Source organism: Paramisgurnus dabryanus, chromosome 3 (assembly GCF_030506205.2).
Source record: "Paramisgurnus dabryanus chromosome 3, PD_genome_1.1, whole genome shotgun sequence".
Taxonomy (NCBI): Eukaryota; Metazoa; Chordata; class Actinopteri; order Cypriniformes; family Cobitidae; genus Paramisgurnus; species Paramisgurnus dabryanus.
Window position 1 is genome coordinate 15,616,093 of NC_133339.1, and position 23,026 is coordinate 15,639,118.

The 23,026-nt window shown below is 41.2% G+C and overlaps 2 protein-coding genes across 2 annotated transcripts in view; both read right to left on the reverse strand.

The window, feature by feature from the left end:
• The window catches only part of LOC135769072 (uncharacterized), a 32,879-nt gene continuing 9,853 nt past the window's right edge, over window positions 1-23,026 (reverse strand). The window contains exon 2 of the mRNA XM_073813836.1: window positions 1-2,206. Coding sequence (XP_073669937.1) covers window positions 357-2,206 — 1,850 coding nt within the window. The 3' untranslated portion in view covers window positions 1-356. The remainder of the gene's footprint in view (window positions 2,207-23,026) is intronic.
• LOC141279833 (GTPase IMAP family member 4-like) lies at window positions 4,024-5,378 on the reverse strand. The gene is made up of 3 exons (XM_073813715.1): window positions 4,997-5,378; window positions 4,636-4,697; window positions 4,024-4,590 (listed from the first exon to the last, which is right to left on the reverse strand). Exons 1-3 carry the CDS (start codon window positions 5,376-5,378, stop codon window positions 4,024-4,026), a joined length of 1,011 nt encoding a protein of 336 aa, XP_073669816.1.

Below are 23,026 nucleotides of genomic sequence, written 5' to 3' on the forward strand. Positions count from 1 at the left end.
TGGACAAATATAAACATAAAAGTTGGGCCTTAAAGAGAAAAGAGAAGGCGGAGAAGTTAGTCAAGAGTCAAAAACTACCCAAAACATTTCGTTTTTTTATTTAAATCTACCCTTTAAAGTAAAAAAGTAAAGTAAAAATATTTGACTACCTTATAAAAAGTATTATGTTGTTAACAGACCTGCGCGCAACAGTTAAAAGTGCCAACAGGCAAGGATGGGGGGGGGGCTTTGGCTTAAGGGGGCCCGTAATTTTTTTTGCATATGGGCCCGGGAATGACTTGCTAGGCCACTGACTGGAATGATTGTGTTTTGTCCCTTTCACAGAATGACACACCGTTTATTTGGTTCTTCTTTTTTTAACAGTTTTGCTGATAACGTTTCTCCAGTAATTCACGTTGTTTCTGTTCTTCCTCCAGCAGTTGTTTAAGTTCTTTAACATGTTGCTCTTTCTTCTCTCTGAATTCATTAAATTCTTCTGCTTTCTTTCTGGCTTCATCTTCATATTTCTTCTTCATCTCTTTTATTCTCTGTTCATGTTCCTGCTTCATTTCTTCTCGCTCTTCCTCTTCTCTGTCTTTTCTCTCTCTTTCTATTCTTCTGGTCTCTTCTTCTTTTTCTCTTTTTATTTCCTCAATTCTTTTCTCCCATCTCTTTTTCTCTTCTTCTCTTCTCTCATCATTCTCTTGTCTTTTTATTTCCCACTCCTCTTTTCTCTCTCGCTCCAGTTTCTCATAATGTTTCCTCATTTCATTTTTCTTCTTTTCATATTCTCTGTCTTTCTGTTCTCTCTCTTCTCTTTGTTTCTGCCTCTCTTCTTCTCTCTGTCGTCTTTCTTCATCTCTCTCTCTTTCAAATTTCTTTCTGATTTTCTCCAGTTCTTCTTGTTTTTCTCTCAGTTCTTCTTCATGTTTCTCTCTCCTCTCTTTCTCATCTTCCTCTCGTTTTCTCATCTGTCGTTTATTCTCCTCCTCCCATTCTCTCTTTTGTCGTTTAATTTTCTCTTGAATCTCTTCTTTGTCATTTTCAGCTTCTCTTATTTTTCTCGCCCATTCTTGTTTCTCTCTCTCTTCTTGTTCCCTTCTCTTCTGTTCATCTAAATCTCTCTTTTTATTCTCCTCCTCTTGTTTCTTCTGTAACTGTATGATGAGATATTCTTTAGCTTTCATCTTCTCTTGATCTTGTCTGTATTTCTCTTCTCTCTTTCTATCGTCCTCTTCTCTCTCTTTCTCTCTTTTTTCATACTGTGATCTCTGTTGTTCATTCTCTCTCTTCATCTCTTCTATCTTCTGATCATATTCAGCTCTTTGTTGTTTTTCCTCCTCTATTTGTTTCTGTTTCTCTTTCTTTCGTTTCTGCTCTTCTGTTTTTTCTTTCTCCTCAAATTCTTTTCTCAGAGTTTCTTCTTTTTCCTTGAATTTATTTTCAATTTTCACTCTTTCCTCATCTGCTTTTCTTTTCTCTTCCTCCAATCTCTTCTTCATGTTTTCCATTTCAATCTCATATTTGGCTTTTAATTCATCTTGAATTTCTCTCTCTTTCTCTTTCAGTATTTCCTCTATTCTCTTTTGAATGCTCATCTCTGCTTCTTCAAACATGCTGTTAGTGAAATATCGACCCTGATTTGTTGTTTTCATCTCTTCTATCATCTTTATCAGTTTAGTCACTTGAGTTCTGTCTTGTTTGTCTCTGTTATTAAAGGCCAGATATCTGTCTCCACAGTCTCTGATCAGTTTATTCAGTTCCTCAGATGTACTGCTTTTCACATAATCCTCTATAGATTCACCCTCAAGATCATCTCCTCTTGTGAACAGAACAACACTGAACTGTGCTGCATTTGGACCGAAGATCTTCTTCATCAGATCTATAGTCTCTGTTTCTTCTTTGGTGAATCTACCCAAACTTAACACAATGATGAAGGCGTGAGGTCCAGGTGATGACAGTGAAACACAATTCATGATTTCCTCCAACACTTGTTCTTTTTGTGATTTTGTGTCAAACAGACCTGGAGTATCAACAACAGCGACTGATCGACCATCAACTTCATCAACTCTCTTCTCACAAACAGACGTCACTGAATCTGTGCTTGATCGGCTGAGAAACTCATTTTTTCCCAGTATTGTGTTTCCTGTTGCGCTTTTTCCACTTCCTGTCTTCCCGATTAAAACAATCCTTAAATGCTTCAGATCTTCCTGTTCATCTTTAATACCTGAAAATCAAGTTAAGATTTAGGATTTAAATTCATGTAAGAATATACAGAAAAAATAGCTTGAACTTCTCAAGAACACTGGCATGCCTTCACAACATGACAGTAGCATATTTTTTATGAAACAAATTACTTCACATTCTCCAAATTGCACATAAAATACTCATAAAAATAAAGATGCTCAAAAGGTGCTACACATGTGCATGTAATAAAAACTTCCTTAAACCAGTAAAGTCCTTCAAAGACAAAAATACTTATATTAAACCAGAAATAAAATGTTTATTAACAATAAGCTTTTTGTAAGACTGCTTTGTTGAGGACATAGAAGATGGGAGTAATATCCGTTTAGGCAAGACTCATTTATGTGGTTGAATGTAAATGAAACATCATTAACAAGTAGCTATCTGATCAGAAAAATGACCAGGCCCTATAATGACTGCTGGAAAGTTAAAATAAAGTCATTGTTAAATAATGTGAAATAAATATAGTATAAAGGACATTCTGGAAATGTAACTTATACAATGGTGAGAAAATGGGCAAAATAATTATATTATAAAAAAAAATCGTATTTGGCCTTTGGATGAGTTTTTCATTTTACTTCGGCCAAGAATTTTCCTTTCTGTGCATCCCTACTTATAACACGGCTATTTACCTCATAAGTAAGAAAAGGAGCATTAAATATTGATTTGGAATATTTTATTAGCTCATTTTTAACAAATGCAGACCTTCCGCGTGGAAAACCGGTTTACTTTTATGATAAAGATAATTTAAGATAATTTGATTTTTGAGTAATATTAAACTAATCCTTTCAAAATGATTTGCAGCCATGTGTTATTAGTTTCAGGTGGTTGTTATGTAAGGAATAATTGATAACGGGCAAATATTAGAAATTAATGGACGTCCAAGGTGGTAATGCAGCATGGCTTGAACATGGATTTGCATTATTTTCAAATAATTTAAAGGACCGGAGTCAATTATTCCTTTTATATTGCTTTGGTGGTTATTTTAAGACCTTTGACAGGTTAGGTGTGTGGTTTACAGAAAATTATTAACACCTGTAAAACATTTCTTAACCAATCAGAATAAAGTATTTAACAGCACCGTGGTATAAGTCAGAATAACAAACCTTGGAATGTCGCGACTGGCCAATCAGAATCAAGCATTTTAGAGTGCCATGTAATAATATAGTTTATAACATTTAATATATGGATATTTCTCTAACAAAATCAATCACATGGATTACCCTCAGAAAGCCTTTATCAACCCCCTGGAGCTGTTTGGATTACTTTGTGAAGGATGTATGCACATTCTTTGGGCTTGAAGGAAGTGGACCCCAAGCTTGATATTTTTTAAAAACTGAATATGTGTTTAAAAAAGTCACACTGAAAATTCATTTAAAAATGCCCATGACAAAGACTCTGCCAAATACAGGTAGATTTCAGCTGTGGTTTGTAAGACAGCCACTCCAACTAGCCACTTTGGCAGGTTGAATATAATTTTACATTTAGTTCACAGTATGTAAACGGTTAAAAGATTGCTGTGTCTCATATGACCTTGCTATTTTTACATACTGTGACTATACAAATCACAACATATATAGGAAAATGTTTGCGTTATTTTGTCACTTATTGGGAGCAGTATGCTAGCTGGAGCCATTTACTTCCAATCTTTGTGCTAAGCTAGGCTAGCGGTGGTTGTGTCAGACAGAGTTACGGGACACACAGAGATGAGAAAGGGTATGTATGAACTTATCTAACTCTGGTGGATACAGTGAATAAGATAAAGTCCCAAAAAGTCGGCGTGTTTTCCTTTAATTTACATTAAAGTATTAAAATCTTACCACATTGGTTGATCTTTAGCTGTAACTCGCTCAGTTTTTCTTTATATTCCTCTTTAGTTTCATCTCTCACTCTCATCTCTTGAGCTTTGACATACATCTGAGGTGTATATGGTTCAGTCTTCATGTTTTTTATATAATCCAGCAGTTCTGGTATTTGTTTTGATTGTTCATGTTCTTTTAATCCAATCACTCGGTATCGTCCTCCACAGACACTGATCAGATTCTGACATTCAGGATATGATTTTAGAGAATCTGTCAGATTTTTTTCAACAGTGAGATCAGATGTGAAGATCACTATGAAGTTCTTGCTGGAGTAAAACATCTTCTTGATCTTCTGTACTTCTGCTTTATCTTCATCAGTCAGTGGACCAAGAGGAATAATGATGAGAAACACATGAACTCCAGGATCACAGAGAGACACACAGTGGAGAGATTGATGCATCACTTCATCTTGTGAGAGTCGAGTCAATGACGGAAGTTCAACAACCGAGATCTGATGTCCATCTATCTTCTCTTCTTTCTTCACACACTGTGGGCTGAACTCTTTCTTGTTTGATGGTGGTTTTCCTCATAGAAGTCTGGAGACATTGACCTTCAGTCCTGGATCAGCTCCACACAACACCAAGTTCAGATTTGATTTTCCACCTACTGATGCTGAAAAACATACAGGAAAACTATTAAAAATGGTTGTATACAAATGTTATCATTTTAATTTGTTGGGCATCACGCGTGAAGGACGGCTATATTTTTTTCTACAAAAGTAATTTCAAGCATTTAACCATACACCTTCAGATTATTATTTTTTTTAAGATCATAGTTAACATTTAGTCGGGTGACCCTAAACTTACTCTTAGAGAGCCTAAGATGTTTTTTTAAATAAAACAAAACATTTTAATATTAATTAAATTGATTTTAATTTATAGTCATATTTATAGAAACAGGATATTCAATACCTCCTCCATCTTTATTCTTTTTATGACTCGAATATTCCTCCGCTGATCCTTCAGCTTCTGCATCTTCATAGATGTCACATTTGAGATATTCTTCAGGTTCTTTCTCAAGTATCTCATCTACTCTTTTGATCATCTCAGAGCACCATCCTTCTTGACCTTCATTAAAGTAAAGATGTCCTCCTCCACATTCACTTATTAACTGAGTAAATTCATTGTTTCTCCCAGAAGTGTGTATATCTTCATCAGTAGTCAGCACTATGGTGCGTTTTATTGCTTGATCACTGAAGCAGTTCAACACATTCATAACTCTGTGTTTGTCCATCTCACTGAAGTTATGATGCTGCACTATGAGCATGAACACATGAGGTCCTGGTGCAGACATACTCACACAGTCTTTTACTCTTTCTGTGATCTGATGTTGTGTGAGTTTCGGCTGGAGCAGAGGAGAACAGCTGATCAGAGATGTTTCTGTTCTCCACCATTCCACTAATTCTCACACTCTGATTCTTTAAATAATCTGAAGGAAGTTTCGTCTCCTTCACATATTTCCCCTGGATAAAGTTTCTCACTTTGATGTTTTCAAATAAATTCTTCCCCAGCAGAACAATCCTCAGATCACTCACTGAAACACAATCAATAATGAAACCTCTGGATTATGTACAGTATGTTACCTTTTCAATAAATGTACAATACAGTATGTGTTAGTCATACGTGCAACTGCTACTTAAACCCATTCCTAAAATGATGCGAAGCAACTTTTATGTTCTAAAACATTTTTTATATCATTCAATCATATTATGCACAAATAGCCAACTGGGATGTCCCATTTATTTTAACATAGTGACACATATTTTATTTGTTATGCCTAATTGTATTATCAGTGGTAGCATAATATTCAGTTATTAAGCTTGTTCACTGCTATGGGCCATCATATTTCATATACTGTATAATTTATTTTCCAGCTTATTACACAACTGCAAAACAATATGTATGACTTTGTGTTCATACACCTGTATTCATTTACATATTTGTGTCTTTGATTTGTTAAAACAGATAAAATGATGACATCCACAATATAAGATACAGTATTGTTTTGAGCTACTAGGAGTATGCAATTGTTGTTTTAATATATGAATATTTTCATAGTGTTTAGCTACTGTAGTGTTTAATTCTGTGCTTTTGTATGTATTTGTATCTAAAGTCTATTAAGTTAGTAAAAGTAAGTTTAAAGGACAAGTTCTGTATTTTACACTTAAAGCCCTGTTTTCAGATTGTTTATGATGAAATAGAATGGTTTTGACTGAAATTTGGACATATGATGCTGGCTCAAGAATTTTCGGGTGTTTGTTGTTTCACCTCCCACCTCTATAATGGCTTAATAGGTGCACTGGAACAATCCTTCCTAAAATGCATTAAACTTTCATTTACAAAGATGTGAAACTCACCGAGTGGTCCACTGATATGCTCACACAAAAATCGCTGCAAAAGATGCTTTCCAACAGGTTTTATCTTAGTTTTTGTCAAACTTCACTGACTTGTATTAGATGTGTTGTGTCGCGACAGGAACTTTGTTTGCATTCTTGTAATTGGCAAAGGCAGATTAGCGCCACCAACTGGGCTGGAGTGTCTATTATTCAATCTCTCAACGTAAGAATGTACGGGTGTGAGTAGGGTTGCCACCCTTGTCTGATAAAAAACCGGGACATATCGATGACCCGACCAATTGGTTTGCTCACAAGCCCCCTAACACCCCCCCCCCATGGCATAATATTTCTAAAGACCTATGCAATTTTTGGCAACACTTTACAATTCTTATTTGTTAACATTAGTTAATGTATTAACTAACATGAACTAACCATAAGCCATACATGTGTTACTTTATTTGTTAATCTTTGTTAACATTACTTAACAAAAATACAGATATTCATGGTTTATTCTTGTTTACATGTGTTACTTTATTTGTTAATCTTTGTTAACATTACTTAACAAAAATACAGCTATTCATGGTTTATTCTTGTTAATTTACAGTGCATTAACTATGTTAAAAAGATTTAAATAATGTATTATTAACATTAACAAAGATTTAAAAAATTGCTTTATAAGTGCAGTTCAGTACTAGTTCATGTTAACTAATGTAGTAAACTAATGTTAACTAATGAACCTTATTGTAAAGTGTTACCCAATTATTTGTTAATTATACTAAAATATGTAAATCACTTTTACAATTTATATAAGCTCCTTATACTGTTAATGTAAACTGTTTTATTTATATTCCATTTAAACAGGTCTAAATAGCAACTAGCCTCTCAACATGTATTTTACAATCATTTTAACCCCCCTGGGCAATGCTGAAGTCACTGTTACAAACTGTACAGCATGCAAGATTGTTATTACTTTTAACTCTTTTAAGACAGGGGTACACTTTCGTGTAGTCTGGCGTAAAACGTGTCTTATATTTTTGCTTTTTGTTTCTAGATAATTCGGTTCGGGAGAAGAGATAAATCCCGCCCACACTGACAATTGATTGGTTGATTTACCGAAACAGGCCAATCAGGATGCTCTCTGTCTTACATGCGCTTATTGAGGCACACATACACAGACGCAAGGTCTCCGTCTCTGCCGTGCGTGCGCTAAATAATATATTCACATAGCTTTCGAAAACCGGGACATTTAGTGTCCCGGGAGAGTTGATAATTTTCCCGGGACAGGTTAGTAAAAAGAAGGACAATCCCGGTAAAACCGGGACAGGTGGCAACCCTAGTGTGAGGCGTTTGGAAAAATAGGTCCACAAGTTAACAACGAATGCTAAAACACCTGTTGGAAAGCATCTTTTGCAGCGATTGTTGCGTGAGCATATCAGTGAACACCCCTGACCACTCGGTGAGTTTCACGTCTTTGTAAACGAAAGTTTAATGCATTTTAGGAAGGATTGTTCCTGTGCACCTATAAACCCATTATAGAGGTGGGAGGTGATACAACAAACCCCTGAAAATTCTCAAGGCATATGTCGAAATTTCAGTAAAAACCGTTCTATTTCATCATACACAATCTGAAAACAAGTGTGTTGGGCTTTAAGTGTAAAATACCCAACTTGTCCTTTAATAATCATTTTCGTTTGCCTGTATGGATCTCGTCCACCTACAGTATATTTATTGTGAAATTCCAATCTATATATTAAAGTGAATAACAATACAAATCATTTTGGGGTGAAAAAATGGCAAGTAACCAGGTTGCATAATTGTGCACACATCTAAACTAATACTTATTTGAAGCGCCTTTATATTTTAAAACAGCATGCAATCTTATTAAGTAAGTCACAATCCGTTTCACACATCTTGACTCTGCAATACTTTGCCATTTTTCTTGCAAAAGCATTCTAACTCTGTCAAATTGGTTAAGGTGTTTCCTGTTCACAGCCCTCTTCAGATCACCCAATAGATGTTCAATGGGATTTAGATCTGGACTCTGGCTGGGCCATTCTAAAACCTTGATCTTGTTTTGGTTAAGTAATCCCTTTGTACATTAGAGGTGTGCTTCATTTTGTTGTCATACTGTAAGATGAAATTTCTCTTCATCTAAAGTGTTTTGGCAGAAGCCTTAAAAAGTTTTGGGCTGGACAGGTATTTTCAGAGCTATTCATTATTTCACTCACCCTGATTAAAACCCCAGATCCAGCTGAAGAAAAAAAGCCACAAACTATGATGCTGCAGCCCATCCTCACCCCATGGCGTCAATATTTGACGCCACTTGACCATGCGTCAATATGTTACGCGGAGGGTATACCCTTCGCGTCATTTTTTGACGAACTGGGGACTTCAATACTATTGAGTCCGTTGCATTCTCTTTCCTATTTTCGTACCATTTTCGGTTAGATTTACATAATGACATCCCTACCCAAACCTATCCCTAACCCCAATGTCAGGCGACAACTGTTTAATTTCGCGTACCTAATAGTATTGAAGTCCCCAGTTCGTCAAAAAATGACACGAAGGGTATACCCTCCGCGTAACATATTGACGCATGGTCAAGTGGCGTCAAATATTGACGCCATGGGATGAGGATGTGTTGCACTTACATACTATAGTGTGGACATGAGGTTCTTTTGGGGATGTGCTGGCGTTTTTTATCAAATTTAAACTTTGGGCTCATCAGACTAAAATACATTAATCCACATGGTTTTGGGGGATATAACGTTTTTTTTTATCCCAATCATGAAGAATTCAGGAGATTATTTTCACATGAAAGGAGAAACCAGTACTTGACAGATATTAATTGTTTCAAAGTTGCTGTAGGCCGCAGCCTCCCTTACTAGTTTTATCCTTGTTTCTTGTCAAATTTAGGTGGATGTCCTAGTCTTAGTAATGTCATTGTTGTGCCATATTTTCTTAACTTTCTTAACTTTATTTTACTTCCATAAAGTGCGCGTGCACTCTCACGTCTACGTACACGTAGCTGTGGGCGTGGCCTTGCTTCACACAGAAACAGAAGATTACACTGATGTCAGAAAAATCCTCTATGACCAGTCACAGTTTATTAAGGGTTAATTAGTTATTTTAATTGATGACAGTTATGTACTAATTCATATTTAACTTAAGTCTAAATGTGATTGGTTGATTCTGAACACTGCTTATAAAAGGGTGTACACACTTATGTAATCAGGTTGTTGTAAATGTTTAATTTTTTTCCAGTAAATTATTCCTATTGTTATTTTCTTTAATATATAGATAGCAAAATCATAATAAAGGTGAGACAGGTTCTGACATGATTTATCTTGGTATGCACTGTATATTAATTTAAACAAAACTTAATTACATAGATAAAGTTCTGTTGAGATGAATTAATTAATTGAGTTAAAACTGAATCATTATATAAGTGCTTGTTATACATACCCACAATAAACATCATTTTATAGCAGTCTTAAAAGAGAAACTACTGTGTGATTCAGTATAGAGTCACAGTTTGGCCTCGTACACACTGCAAAGTTTAGAGATTGAACTCTGTATTTATGAATGACCTGAGGGCGAGATTAAGCGGATTTGACGCAAATTTATACCACTGGTCTGTTGAATGCTGTATTCTTATTGGCTGAGAAATGTTCCTTGGGTATGCATTAATTCTGATAACCACACCTAACTGTCAAATTTCTTAAAAATCGGCACCAGAGCAATGTTTGTGGTAACCGTGGTATAAGAGGAATAATTGACTCCGGTCCATTGAATTATTTGAAAATAATGCACACCCGCATCGCACCTTGGGTGTGCATTATTTTCTTATAATTCAATGGCCCATCGTCAATTATTCCTTACGTATTATCTTTTGAGAGCATTCAGTTACATTATCATTATCTCATTTTTGATGGAGGTGGCATTTATCAGCTTTTGCATCCTAACTCTTATTTATTGCTTCTGATGTTTCTCATTTGTAAGTCTCACTGGATAAAAATACAAATACTGTATCTGTCATGTCAATAAAATGCACTTTTTGAAATTGGAAAGTAAATGAGAGACAGAGGGTTACTCACTGTTTGGTCGATCCCCATAAGGACTCTGTCTTCCAGTCGGGTTTGTCTCATTTTTTTCTGTTTCACACATTTAACAAAAAAAAGATAGACCATTTAACACATCTACATAAATATGTAATACATAAATGACCATTTAAAGGAACATGCCCACATTTTGAGAATTTTGCTTATTCACTGTATTCCCCAGCTGAAGCCATTCACTTCCAGTCTTTGCGCTAATCTAAGCTAGCGTGGGCTTCGTCAGACAGAGTTACTGCACGCATGGAGATGAGAAAGGTATGTATGTACTTATCTAACTCTGGGGGATACGGTGAATAAGCTAAATGTGGGCGTGTTCCTTTAACTGAATGACAAGGCACAAGCAGAGCACAAACTTACACTGGGTTTAATTGTAACACAGCTATTTCACATACATCAATATGTGTATTTTTTTCTTGCTGTCAGATGATCTACTGTTAATTAGTGAAAAGTTCTGATTTGTTTTTGTGTGTAGATTCTGGACAAAAGGTATTTCGGAGGCATGAAAGTAAATTTCCTCATTACTTTTGGAGTTGGGTTTGTAAGTTATCAAATCCAACATAATATTTTTTGTCTTAATTGTGCAGCCTATATATCTATCCATATACAGATGCATGCATAGATGAAGAATGGATGGATGAATGTGTGGATATCTATCTATTATAGGCAGATGTACAAACAATATCCACCTTTAGTATATAGACACAATGGCCCTCATTTATCAAAAGTACGTACACCAAAATTCCAGCGTACACCTGGCGTACACCCAAAACCACGGTGACTTTGAGATTTATCAATATGGACGTTGGCGTACGGCACGCTCAAATCCTACGCCTGCTCAGGAGGTGGTGTACGCACATTTTGAGTTAGTGCAGAAATGCGCAAACACTTCCTAACACCCCAAAACGCACTGACAAACGAAAATATATGATATATTATGACCCACTGTAGAAAAACAAAAACATAGTAATTATAAACTTCAGTGTTTATTTTTATGCAACATGTACTTCAATGTTTAATTTGTGAGACTTTACCGAAGCATTTGATTTGTAGGCATATGTATTCCTTCAGTTGAGAGCCTGGGCGCTTTACCTGACGTTTCAGGGCAAAGCATGTGAGCGGAGCGGAGCGTTGAGCGGTGCGGTAATATTACCATCAAAGCGCCTCTCTAAAAAGTCAGCTCGCTCAGCACCGCTCGTTGAACCCAGAACGCCCTTTGATAATTTGCTAGTTCGAGAAACTGTAAAAACGTCTAGCAATAAGTAATGGAATTCAAGCCTTATACATAAATGTAAAGTAAAAATCAAAGTTAAGATTGGACAGGAAGAAAACATTGAAAGGAATTGCGGAGAGACTGTAAAAGTTAGCAAATATTCATCCTGGAATCTGAAGCGGCACATTGTAAGAACGCACAAGGATGTGCTACAAAAACATGGTAATAATGCATCAAATGGTAAGCTAGTTACATACCATTCGATGATAAATAAATAGCTACACATGAATAGGTAAGGTAAAATGCTTGTGTTGAATGGAGCCATAAATCCGATCATGATGACATGCGGACAAAATCATGGCCACGAATTATCTTTTATGCTACATATGGACACTTCTTTTTCTTATTTAGTCTAACGTATGGCCATAAATATAAAATTCGTTCCCAATATTCAACAGTTTGTTCCTTGGAATTAATTATTATAATATTTCGTAATTACTATTACAATTATTATTACTTCAAATTATGAATTAGCCTAGTAAAACATGTGGATGTCGTGGAAACAAATTGTTAATTTGAATTATATCCGGAGCTCCGTATCAAACTGGATCTTAGCTAACAAACAACTGTATGTAAATACAGAAAAACACACTACAAAAGTTACTACATCATTTTAAAATATTATTTTAAAAAAACTTAACCGAACCATTAAGCAGACATATAATTTAGATGTAGGCAACATTAAATAATAATAATAATAATAATAAATAATTATTCTTCTAAATATCAATTTAGAAGAATCTCAAGAATCTCTTTTCCCATCTCAAAAAGGGAAGAAAACACTAACGCGTACCTTCTCAGGAACTGTCCCACAACTGTGGAATGATCTGCCGGTCGTGACACGATCAGCTGACACTGTAGCTGTCTTTAAGACTCGGCTAAAAACCCATCTCTTCCACCATTACCTAACTTCCTAATTACAGATTTACTATCTTTATTTAGTTACCCTTCTCTTTATCTCTTTCTCTATCTACCTTCCTCTTTATCTAAAAAAAAAAAAAACTACTAACATACCCTTGGCTATGTATATTGTGTTGGACTTGATGAGACTATTTCCAGTGCACTTATGTATTGCTGTTCTTATGTTGCCATAATTGCTTCTATTGTTTACCTCACTTGTAAGTCGCTTTGGACAAAACCCTCTGCTAAATGACTAAATGTAAATATCAATTAAGCGTCATTAATAATAAAAATAATAATACAAATTTTACAAAACGTCATGCAATTATTAATGTGTTTTTAATCCCGCTCTTTAAACTCCCAAATAAAACAATTTTGTTTCTTTCCACTTCCCTGGTTTCTCGTCTTTGCCGTCTTCCATGTGTCAATGTCGTAAAATGAGGGCGTGGGGGAGGCGGAGACTTGAATTTATATGGGCTTGTTATTCTAATGACGATCGTTTTCAGCCGCCGCATTTATGAAGGGCAGATATTGCGTACACCTGAATTTCAGAGGTACGCACAGCTTCATAAATCAGGCGGTGAGACGAGTGTAAGCATAATCTTACGCCAACATATACGCCCATTTCTACGCAAGAATGATAAATAAGGGCCATTTTGATTGAATTATTTGTGTTTAAACACAAATGTGTGTTACAATGAACCCCACATATGGGGTAAGTTTTAACATTTGCACTTCTATCGGTAGATTCTAGAAACAAACTTTGTTGGGTGGTTTCCCAGACAGGGTTTAGATTAATCCAGGACAAACTATAAATATAGCTGCAAGCAGCGATGGCAGCCCCTCGTACGTTTTTTTTATCCCTATACGATGCCTCAGAGAAAACGATGTACGGTTGGCAAGTGCATCAAGTGGGTAAATATCGGTGGAATATTTTATGTTGTTACTGACCAGTGTTGGGAACGTTACTTAAAAAAATTAATTAGTTATAGTTACTCACTACTTGTTCCAAAAAGTAACTGAGTTAGTAACTGAATTACTCTATAATAAAAGTAACTTGTTACCAGGGAAAGTAACTATTTGCGTTACGGTTAAAAAAAAGTTGCTATATGTCAAAGAATTTGTATTTTTTTAGCAGTTTTCACATGTCAGTTGAAATGAGTAGAACAGACAGGTGTTCATACATAACTTTCCATATTTATTGCACGTCAACAGACAGCAAGAGTTTTATCCTACACTTCAAGTATTATCTTTGTAAGAAAAGTAAACAGTTACACCATATGAAGTGCATTTAACTTCAGCAAACTAAATGAAATAAAACTCTCTCAACCTGAGACAACTGGTCAAGTAAACAACCTGTACTTCCAAGTGTTTTGTTCACAAAAAGTTAACTTTTAAACAACAAAAAGTGTGTTTGCTCTGTAGTCGTATTCTTAATTAAATAAATCAAACTCCCAATGTCAGACAACTGGTCTGGTAGACATTCTGTACTTCAGGTATTTTCTTCAAAAGTAAACCGTTAAATAATATAAAGTGTGTTTGCAATAACTGTAGCAAATTAAATAAATCAAACTGAGATAAATAGTCTGGAAGACATAGGCTGCTGTATTTCGTTTTCTTCATTAAAAAAGTAAACAGTTTAACAATATGATTCTTTAAAGTTGCTTACAACGGATGTCGACAAAGTCTTCGCTCCCGGACATAATGTACACATTACATGCACGTTCTTGCTTTGACCACAATGAATTTGAAGTAGTGCTTATATCTCCACCTTGAAAATGCCAACTTTTCATCGGATTGCTCCTCCTGACTCGCCATCTCTTCTGCTGCCGCGAATCTTTGTTTAGCTGTTGCGTGTGTGTGGGTAAATTCCAAATGCCGTTTGTGCGCCCGTGAAGGGCACTTCGCGAAGGGGATGTAAAATCCAAATAAACAGAAAAAGACGCTGTATTTTATCACCAAGTGTATTTTAATTAGCCACACTATCAGACAACATTGCGCAACTTTATCTAGAGTTTATACATCAAGAGATTTGATCTTCGAAGGGAATAGGGCATAGTGATCATCACTTTCGATTGGAATTCGCCCTGTGTGTGTGGGTCGCCGCAGGCGCGTGCGCTGGAATGTGTAAAACAACATTGGCTCTGATTGGCTACCATGAAACACATTACTCTGCCTTAGCCAATCATAATCGCTTATCTCATTATTAACCTACCTCCTCACTAGCTGTGTGAGCCAGGGTTGCATTTGGATCACACAGGTTAAGTCAGTGCATAGTAACGCACCGCATTTAACGTCCGGTAACGTTAACGGCGTTGTAACGGCGGGAAAAGTAATTAATTAGATTAGCCCGTTACTGAAAAATGAACGTCGTTACGTAACGCCGTTCTTTTAAACGGCGTTATTCCAAACACTGTTACTGACCCATTAAAAAAAACACATTTTAGACAAACGGGGGTGCTAGTGAGCCACTTTTTAAGAGACACACATTTGTTTGACCTTTTTGTCCACACGTAACAGCCGACAACTCTGATGTGTGTGCCAAATTTTAAGTCAATCTAAGCATGCCAAGAGCCCTAAATATGCCTGAAATTATAGTAAACTTTGCCACGATGCATGGCAACAGCGTTTGAGATATCAAAATCTGTTCGCAATTTAGCAACTCCAATGTCTAAGTATAATCTTGGCCAAGTCTGGTCTCAATCCAATGAATCTCCTAGGAGGAGTATTTAAAAGTTTACCACATATAGGCACATTGATGTGAACACACATAGACACATCTTTGGTCGAACAAACATCCCACAAGTCTTTACAATAAGAATTTTTTTGCCAGAGACATAAAACACTTCCTGTGTCTCTGATTTTGCCATAAATTTGTTGGAGTAAATTTGTTGGAGCAAAATGGAGTTTTGTGCACTGAAAACGCACGGGCAAAAATATGAATAATCTAACTCAAATATTCTTTGAATGATCGAGCCAAAACCAAAAGCCATTCGTTTGTGCCACACCTACACAATAGATACATAAATTTCTCACTGACATTGAACTGCAATAAAATTTATATCAGATTCAACAGATTTAGGCCTAGGCTACATCAACTGACATATATGACTATAACTGTGTTTTCTGTTAAATTTTCTTGTGTAAACCTGTAAACATCAACATTAATGCCCTACACGGTAAAAAAGCAACATTTTTGTCAAATCAACATATATCTTTATGTTATTTTAACTTAAATTAAATTAAGTTAAACAATTTCAACTTGTTTTTATAAGCTATGTCCTGTTCCTGTTTCTCTGATTTTGCCATAAATTTATTTCCTCGCCATGGCAACAGCATTCGAGATATACAAAAATCCTTTCGCAATTTATCATCTCCAATGTCTCTGCCTCATGTTCACCACGTTAGGGGTCAATCGCATGAATCATCTAAGAGGAGTTTTTAAAAGTTCACCGCATGCACTTTTTAAACAATCCAAAATGGCTGACTTCTGTTGGGCGGGACTTGGGCAATTTGAGTAATCGAGCCCAAAACCAACACAAAGTAAAGAATAGAAGTCGTCATTAGCTGGAACAACCCTGGTACTTTAGAGCTAAACATACTAATATGAGAACATGAATAAAACAACAATCTCTTAACCCTCATAAGCTCAGATTTTCCTGTATACGTTAGAGTTCCCTTTCAGTCGGTCACTACGACGTCACGTCGTGACCGACGAATTGGGAACCGCTTCGCGGGTGACCTATCTACTTCGAGAACTATAAGAAACGCCAATGAACTTGGCATGCAGGTATTTGCATAATGCCGGCGCCGCCCCGCCAGGTGCGTATATAAGGCGCAGGTGCACAATACCAAATTAGCTTTATTGCTTCGAAGCCGGCAGACATCTGCTCACGAGAAGCTATTCTGAAAAAACTGATCTTCGTAGATCCTGTTCTGTGGGAAAAAAGATCTCAGCTTGCCAAAGTTGGTTGGGCGAAGACACCTCAGCGGAGGCTCGCAGTGTTTTTTCTCCACCCTTTCTCTCTCTCTCTGTCTCTTTAATCAGGACTTGAGTTCGAGTGAGTGCGTTGCCTCTCCCTGTGTGTTTCACCAGCTTGCACAAAAGAGTGATTTCCCTAAAAGAGCAGCACGTTTGAGCTTTGTGTCTTTTTAAAGACAGCCACTCATTCGTGTCACGGTCGGGGTCGTCTTTTTAAAGATGGATTTCCGTCCGTGTTCGGTTTCTGGATGCGGTGTGTTCATCGCCCCCCGGGATGGCCACCAGCGTTGTCTTTCGTGTCTGGGGCTCCAGCATGCAGAGGCAGCGTTGCGTGATAGTTCATGCTCCATTTGTGAGGGCATGACTATGGCGGATTTGCGGAGACGGGTGTCGTTTCTCCGGGAACGGCGCCCGCCTTCCAAGTCTGGTGCTGCTAAGAGCGCAGCTACCAGACTTGCGAAGGATGACCTCCGTATAACGGTGCTGGGTCGGTCTGCTGGTTCGTCCAGCAGCTCCCAGCGCCCTGATCCGTTGCCAGCGGAGGTCCCGATGGAGACGAGCGGCCCGTGTTCTACGGTGTCCTCGCGCTCTGTCGAGCCTCCACCCGACGTGATGTCCACCGTAACATCGGAAGGGGGGTTGTCAGCCTCGGACGTCGATCCGGATCCGCTCCCGCCTTCGGGCCAGGTTGCGGCTTCTGTGTTCGACCCCGAGATGGCAGCCATGCTCGCTCGGGCGGCGGAGGCGGTTGGCTTGGAGTGGACTAAACCTCCCCCACCTGAACCCTCCCGCCTCGATGATTGGTTCTTCGGGGGTGCCAGGGCTTCTCAGTCCTCGCCCCCGGTGCCTTTCTTCCCCGAGGTGCATGAAGAGCTGACGCGGTCGTGGAAAACCCCGTTTTCCGCCCGGAACCGACCGTTTCAGCCTTCACCCCTCACCTCTCTCGAGGGTGGAGATGCCAAGGGGTACACTGGTATCCCGTCAGTGGAGCGGCCGGTCGCGATGCAGTTGTGTCCGGCCGGTGTCGCTTCCTCCTGGCGGGACCAGCCTACTCTCCCCTCACGGGCCTGTAAGCAGTCTTCGGCGCTGTCCGGTGCTGCTTACAAGGCTTGTGGGGAGGCAGCCTCTGCCCTGCATGCCATGGCATTGCTGCAGGTCCACCAGGCTAAGGCTCTGAGGGACCTGCACGCGGGAGGTCACGACTCGGCGGAGTTCTCTGAACTGCGTGCGGCTACGGATCTGGCGCTTCGTGCGACCAAGGTCACCGCACGCGCCGTCGGGCGTGCGATGTCTACCCTGGTAGTCCAGGAACGCCATCTCTGGCTGTGTCTGGCGGACATGAAGGACGCCGATAAAACCCGGCTCCTGAATGCTCCGGTTTCCCAGACCGGCCTGTTCGGCGAGACGGTCGAGGAGTTTGCGCAGCAATTCTCCGCGGCCAAGAAGCAGACTGAGGCCATCGCTCAGATCATGCCACGTCGGAAGCGTCCTGCGCCTGCCCCATCCACGTCGGCGCCTCAGCCTGCTCCTCGCCGAGGGCGTCCTGCGGCGGCCGCCTCCGTTCCTCCCCGGGGCTCTTCTAAGAAGCGAGGAACCGGTCGTCAGCAGCCCGCCCCGGCCGCTCAGCCCGCTTCAAAGGGTGGAAAAAGAAAATCGAAGCGGCCCTGAGACGGGCGACCTAGAGATGGAGGGGATCGCTCTTCGGGAGATGGTGAAAGCACCACTCCCCCCACCGGAGGAGGGCCGGTTGGGGAATCCTTTGTTTCAATTTTCTGTTCCGCCGACTTTTCAGTCGGCACCCACAATTCCACAAAAAGAGCGAATTCCACTTCCATCTCTAGGTCTTCAGATGAGCGCCGGAGACACGAGCGGGCTCATAACCCCCCCTCATTCTCCGACTCATCAGAGGAGTACGAGAGCAACGCACGGGCTCATAACCCCTCCGCGCTCTCTGTCTTCTCAGGGGAGAGAAGACAATCACGGGCTCATAACCCATCGTCTTCCTCCCCCTTCGCCAGAGGGTGCATCGAGTGGCGTGAGGTGTCTCCAGCAGAGCCTCCCTTACTCACCCACCCAGCAGCGGACTCAGGTGAGTGTTATCATGCACAACACTGCTGTCGGTGCGGCCAATACGCACACACCGGCGATCACCTCCGTTGCGCCCGCCGCGGGTACACCGATCGTGCCTTTAGTCCCTCTCGCACGGTGTCTGGGGGCGTGGGAACAGCTTCCCAGCCCGTCGCGTTGGCTTTTACGCACGATTCGTCTCGGCTACGCGATCCAATTTGCCCGGCATCCCCCCAAATTCTCCGGCGTTCGTTTCACTGCGGTGAGAGCTGCCGATGCGCACGTCCTCCGTGCGGAGATCGCTGTCCTACTGGCGAAGGACGCGATCGAGCCGGTCCCTCCAGCCGAGATGAGGTCGGGGTTTTACAGCCCTTACTTTATTGTACCCAAGAAAAGCGGCGGCTTGCGACCGATCCTGGACCTGCGTTCGCTGAACCGTGCACTTCACAGAATGCCGTTCAAGATGCTGACGCCCAAACGCATATTTCCATGCATTCGTCCAAACGATTGGTTCGCATCCATCGACCTGAAGGACGCGTACTTCCACGTATCGATTCTCCCCCGGCACAGGCCGTTTCTCCGCTTTGCGTTCGAGGGGCGAGCATACCAGTACAAAGTCCTCCCGTTCGGGCTCTCTCTGTCTCCCCGTGTATTCACCAAAGTAGTGGAGGGGGCTTTAAAACCCCTGAGAGAGAAAGGTGTGCGCATTCTCGCGTATTTAGACGATTGGCTCATAATAGCTCAAACACGTCAGACGCTGTGCGATCACAGAGATTTAACTCTAAAACACCTCGCTCGTTTGGGTCTTCGGGTCAACTGGGAAAAGAGCAAGCTTTGCCCCGTGCAGAGAATCTCTTTTCTCGGGATGGAACTGGACTCGATCGATTTGACAGCTCGTCTAACAGAAGCGCGTGTACAGTCGATTCTGACTTGCCTGAATACATTCAAGAGCAAGAGCGCGGTCCCGCTGAAACAATTTCAGAAGCTCCTGGGGCATATGGCAGCAGCTGCAGCTGTAACTCCGCTCGGACTGCTTCATATGCGACCGCTTCAGCATTGGCTTCACGATCGAGTCCCGAGGAGAGCGTGGCTGCGCGGCATTCACCGTGTTATCATTACACCTGCGTGTCGTCGCACTTTCACTCCGTGGTCAGACCGTGCGTTTCTCCGAGCCGGTGTGCCTCTGAGACAGGTCTCCAGGCATGCAATAGTATGCACAGATGCTTCGGACACGGGGTGGGGGGCCACGTACGATGGGCTTGCGGCTTCGGGGGTCTGGACGGCACCCCAGCTGCATTGGCACATAAATTGCCGAGAAATGTGGGCTGTATATCTTGCGCTCGTCCGTTTCAGCAACGAGTTACGGGGCAAAGATGTATTAGTTCGAACAGACAACACTGCGACCGTGGCGTACATCAATCGTCAAGGCGGTTTACGCTCGCGTCACCTGTCGCATCTCGCCCGTCACCTCCTCACTTGGAGTCAGAAGAATTTGAGGTCTCTTCGTGCCATTTACATTCCGGGCACGCTCAATGTAGAGGCGGATGCGCTCTCTCGGGCTGCGCGTCCCGGCGAATGGCGGCTCCACCCCATTGCGGTTCAGCAGATTTGGAGACGTTTCGGCAAAGCGCAGATAGATCTGTTTGCTTCTCCAGAGACGGCCCATTGTCGCCTGTTCTATTCACTAGCCGACGACTCGCTCGGCGTGGATGCATTGGCACACAGCTGGCCGCGAAACATGCGCAAATACGCGTTCCCTCCGGTGAGCCTCATTGCGCAAACCCTATGCAAAATCCGGGAGGACGAGGAGAGCGTGCTGTTGGTGGCACCGTATTGGACAACCAGGAGTTGGTTTCCAGAACTCTCTCTCCTCGCGACAGCCCCTCCTTGGAAGATTCCCCTGAGGAAGGACCTTCTTTCTCAACAAGAGGGCACATTATGGCACCCGCGCCCCGACCTATGGAACCTCCATGTGTGGTCTCTGGACGGGGCACGGAGGATTTGAGTGATTTACCGCAAGAGGTATCTAACACTATTGCTGCTGCGCGAGCGCCGTCTACGAGACAGGCTTACGCGCTTAAATGGAACCTGTTTGTCGACTGGTGTTCTTCCCAAAGTGAAAACCCCCGAGAATGCCCGATTAGTGTTGTGCTTTTATATCTCCAGCGTCGTTTGGAGAATAGGCTGTCACCATCCACTATTAAGGTCGATATCGCTGCGATATCAGCTCACCATTCACCCGTAAACGGTAGAACAGTGGGTCAGCACGACCTGGTCATTAGATTTCTCAGAGGCGCTCGAAGACTGAATCCTTCGCGTCCTCCCTCTATTCCTCCTTGGGACCTGTCCTTGGTGCTGAAATCACTCCAGGAAGCCCCATTTGAGCCTCTGCATAGTGTGAGTGTTAAATTTCTTACTATGAAAACATTAACTCTCCTTGCTTTGGCTTCTGTTAAGAGGATAGGGGATATTCACGCATTTTCGGTCGATGAATCGTGCCTTCAGTTCGGGCCGGCTGCATCCAGCGTAACACTGAGACCCCGGCCCGGCTTTGTGCCCAAAGTTCCCACCACTCCTTTCAGAGATCAAGTGGTGAACCTCCAAGCGCTGCCTTTGGAGGAGGCAGACCCAGCCATGGCTTTGTTATGCCCTGTTCGTGCACTACGTGTGTATATAGACAGGACGCAAAGTTTTAGGACCTCAGATCAGCTCTTTGTTTGTTACGGTGGTCAGCAGAAAGGAAAAGCTGTCACCAAGCAGAGGATGTCCCATTGGATTGTGGATACTATAGCCCTTGCATATCAAAAGCAGAATGTGCCTTGTCCATTTAATTTACGTGCTCACTCTACACGCAGTGTGGCATCATCTTGGGCACTGGCTCGCGGTTCCTCGCTAACAGATATTTGTAGAGCTGCAGGCTGGGCGACACCTAATACGTTCACAAGATTCTATAGTGTTCGTGTCGAACCGGTTTCCACTCGGGTTCTTTCTACTAACTAGTTAAGAATGCCGAGGGTCGGCTCGTGTGTCGGCTTGGAGCCTCTTTTTTGGTGCTGCACATCTGCACCAATATGGAAGGCCATCGGGGCAAAAACGTCTAAAAAACTGTTTTTGCCTCTCCTCCACCGCCCTGATAGCTGGTGTTGCGGAGCATCCGCTGTCAACCTATCACTGATGTATTCTCTGTAAACCTGTGTAGGCTAGGCGTCCACATTTGTCCCCTACGTGGGGTTCATTTGTGTGTATACTCCGTGGGGTACTAATCCTCCACGTTTTCCTTAGCAGAGCCTGCTCTGCATCTCTCTGCATACTATGTTTTGTTCAGAGACTTTTTATGAGCAACCTATCGGTTGTTTCATATTTTATGTCATCCATTCAACCTTCTTAGGGGATGGCTTCCGCAGTGTTCTAGCTCCGCTCAGTTTAGACGCTTCCCCAGTTCGCTGCTTCACTATCGTGGGTTAAGGAACAGGTAGTGACCGGCCTTCTGCATTTCGCCTTAGGTTCCGCCCCTTACGTGGAGGGCGGAGGGCTTTTACAGACACTGGAAGGGTTCAGCTGCAGTGGCGTTTTGGTAGGGATTCCCAATTCGTCGGTCACGACGTGACGTCGTAGTGACCGACTGAAAGGGAACGTCTCGGTTACGTATGTAACCCTCGTTCCCTGAAGGAAGGGAACGGAGACGTCACGTCCCGTCGCCACAGTTTGCTGTTCCATTGCTGTTTTCAGGCTGGGCACTGCTGCTCGGCTTCTCAGCAATAATATAGCTAATTTGGTATTGTGCACCTGCGCCTTATATACGCACCTGGCGGGGCGGCGCCGGCATTATGCAAATACCTGCATGCCAAGTTCATTGGCGTTTCTTATAGTTCTCGAAGTAGATAGGTCACCCGCGAAGCGGTTCCCAATTCGTCGGTCACGACGTGACGTCTCCGTTCCCTTCCTTCAGGGAACGAGGGTTACATACGTAACCGAGACGTTCCGTGGGGGTAAAAATGTCCCAGAGATTACAAAAGAGATATCATTTTTTTTGTTGATACAAATAATATATTTTTTTTTGTTTACTTCCCATCTATACATTAATGCTGGGTTTTGGGAGATATGAAATAGTTTTATACCTGTTTACCAGTAAATTTCTCAACTACACCATTAGCTTGCCTTTAGAATCTAAATTTGATTTAAATAGTTTTTAGATATTGATCTAGATGTTATGTGTTAAATTTTGTCAAAAGGTGTTTAGAAAAAAAACATAAAAGAATTAAAGTTTAG

What these genes read in the sequence shown, in the direction of transcription:
- LOC141279833 (XM_073813715.1), bottom strand. Translation starts at nt 5,378, where the DNA reads ATGTCTGCACCAGGACCTCATGTGTTCATGCTCATAGTGCAGCATCAT. An exon ending in AAAGAATAAAGATGGAGGAG is followed by an intron (nt 4,698 to 4,996) that starts GTATTGAATATC and finishes TATGTTTTTCAG; the next exon opens with CATCAGTAGGTGGAAAATCA. An exon ending in GAGCTGATCCAGGACTGAAG is followed by an intron (nt 4,591 to 4,635) that starts GTCAATGTCTCC and finishes CCATCAAACAAG; the next exon opens with AAAGAGTTCAGCCCACAGTG.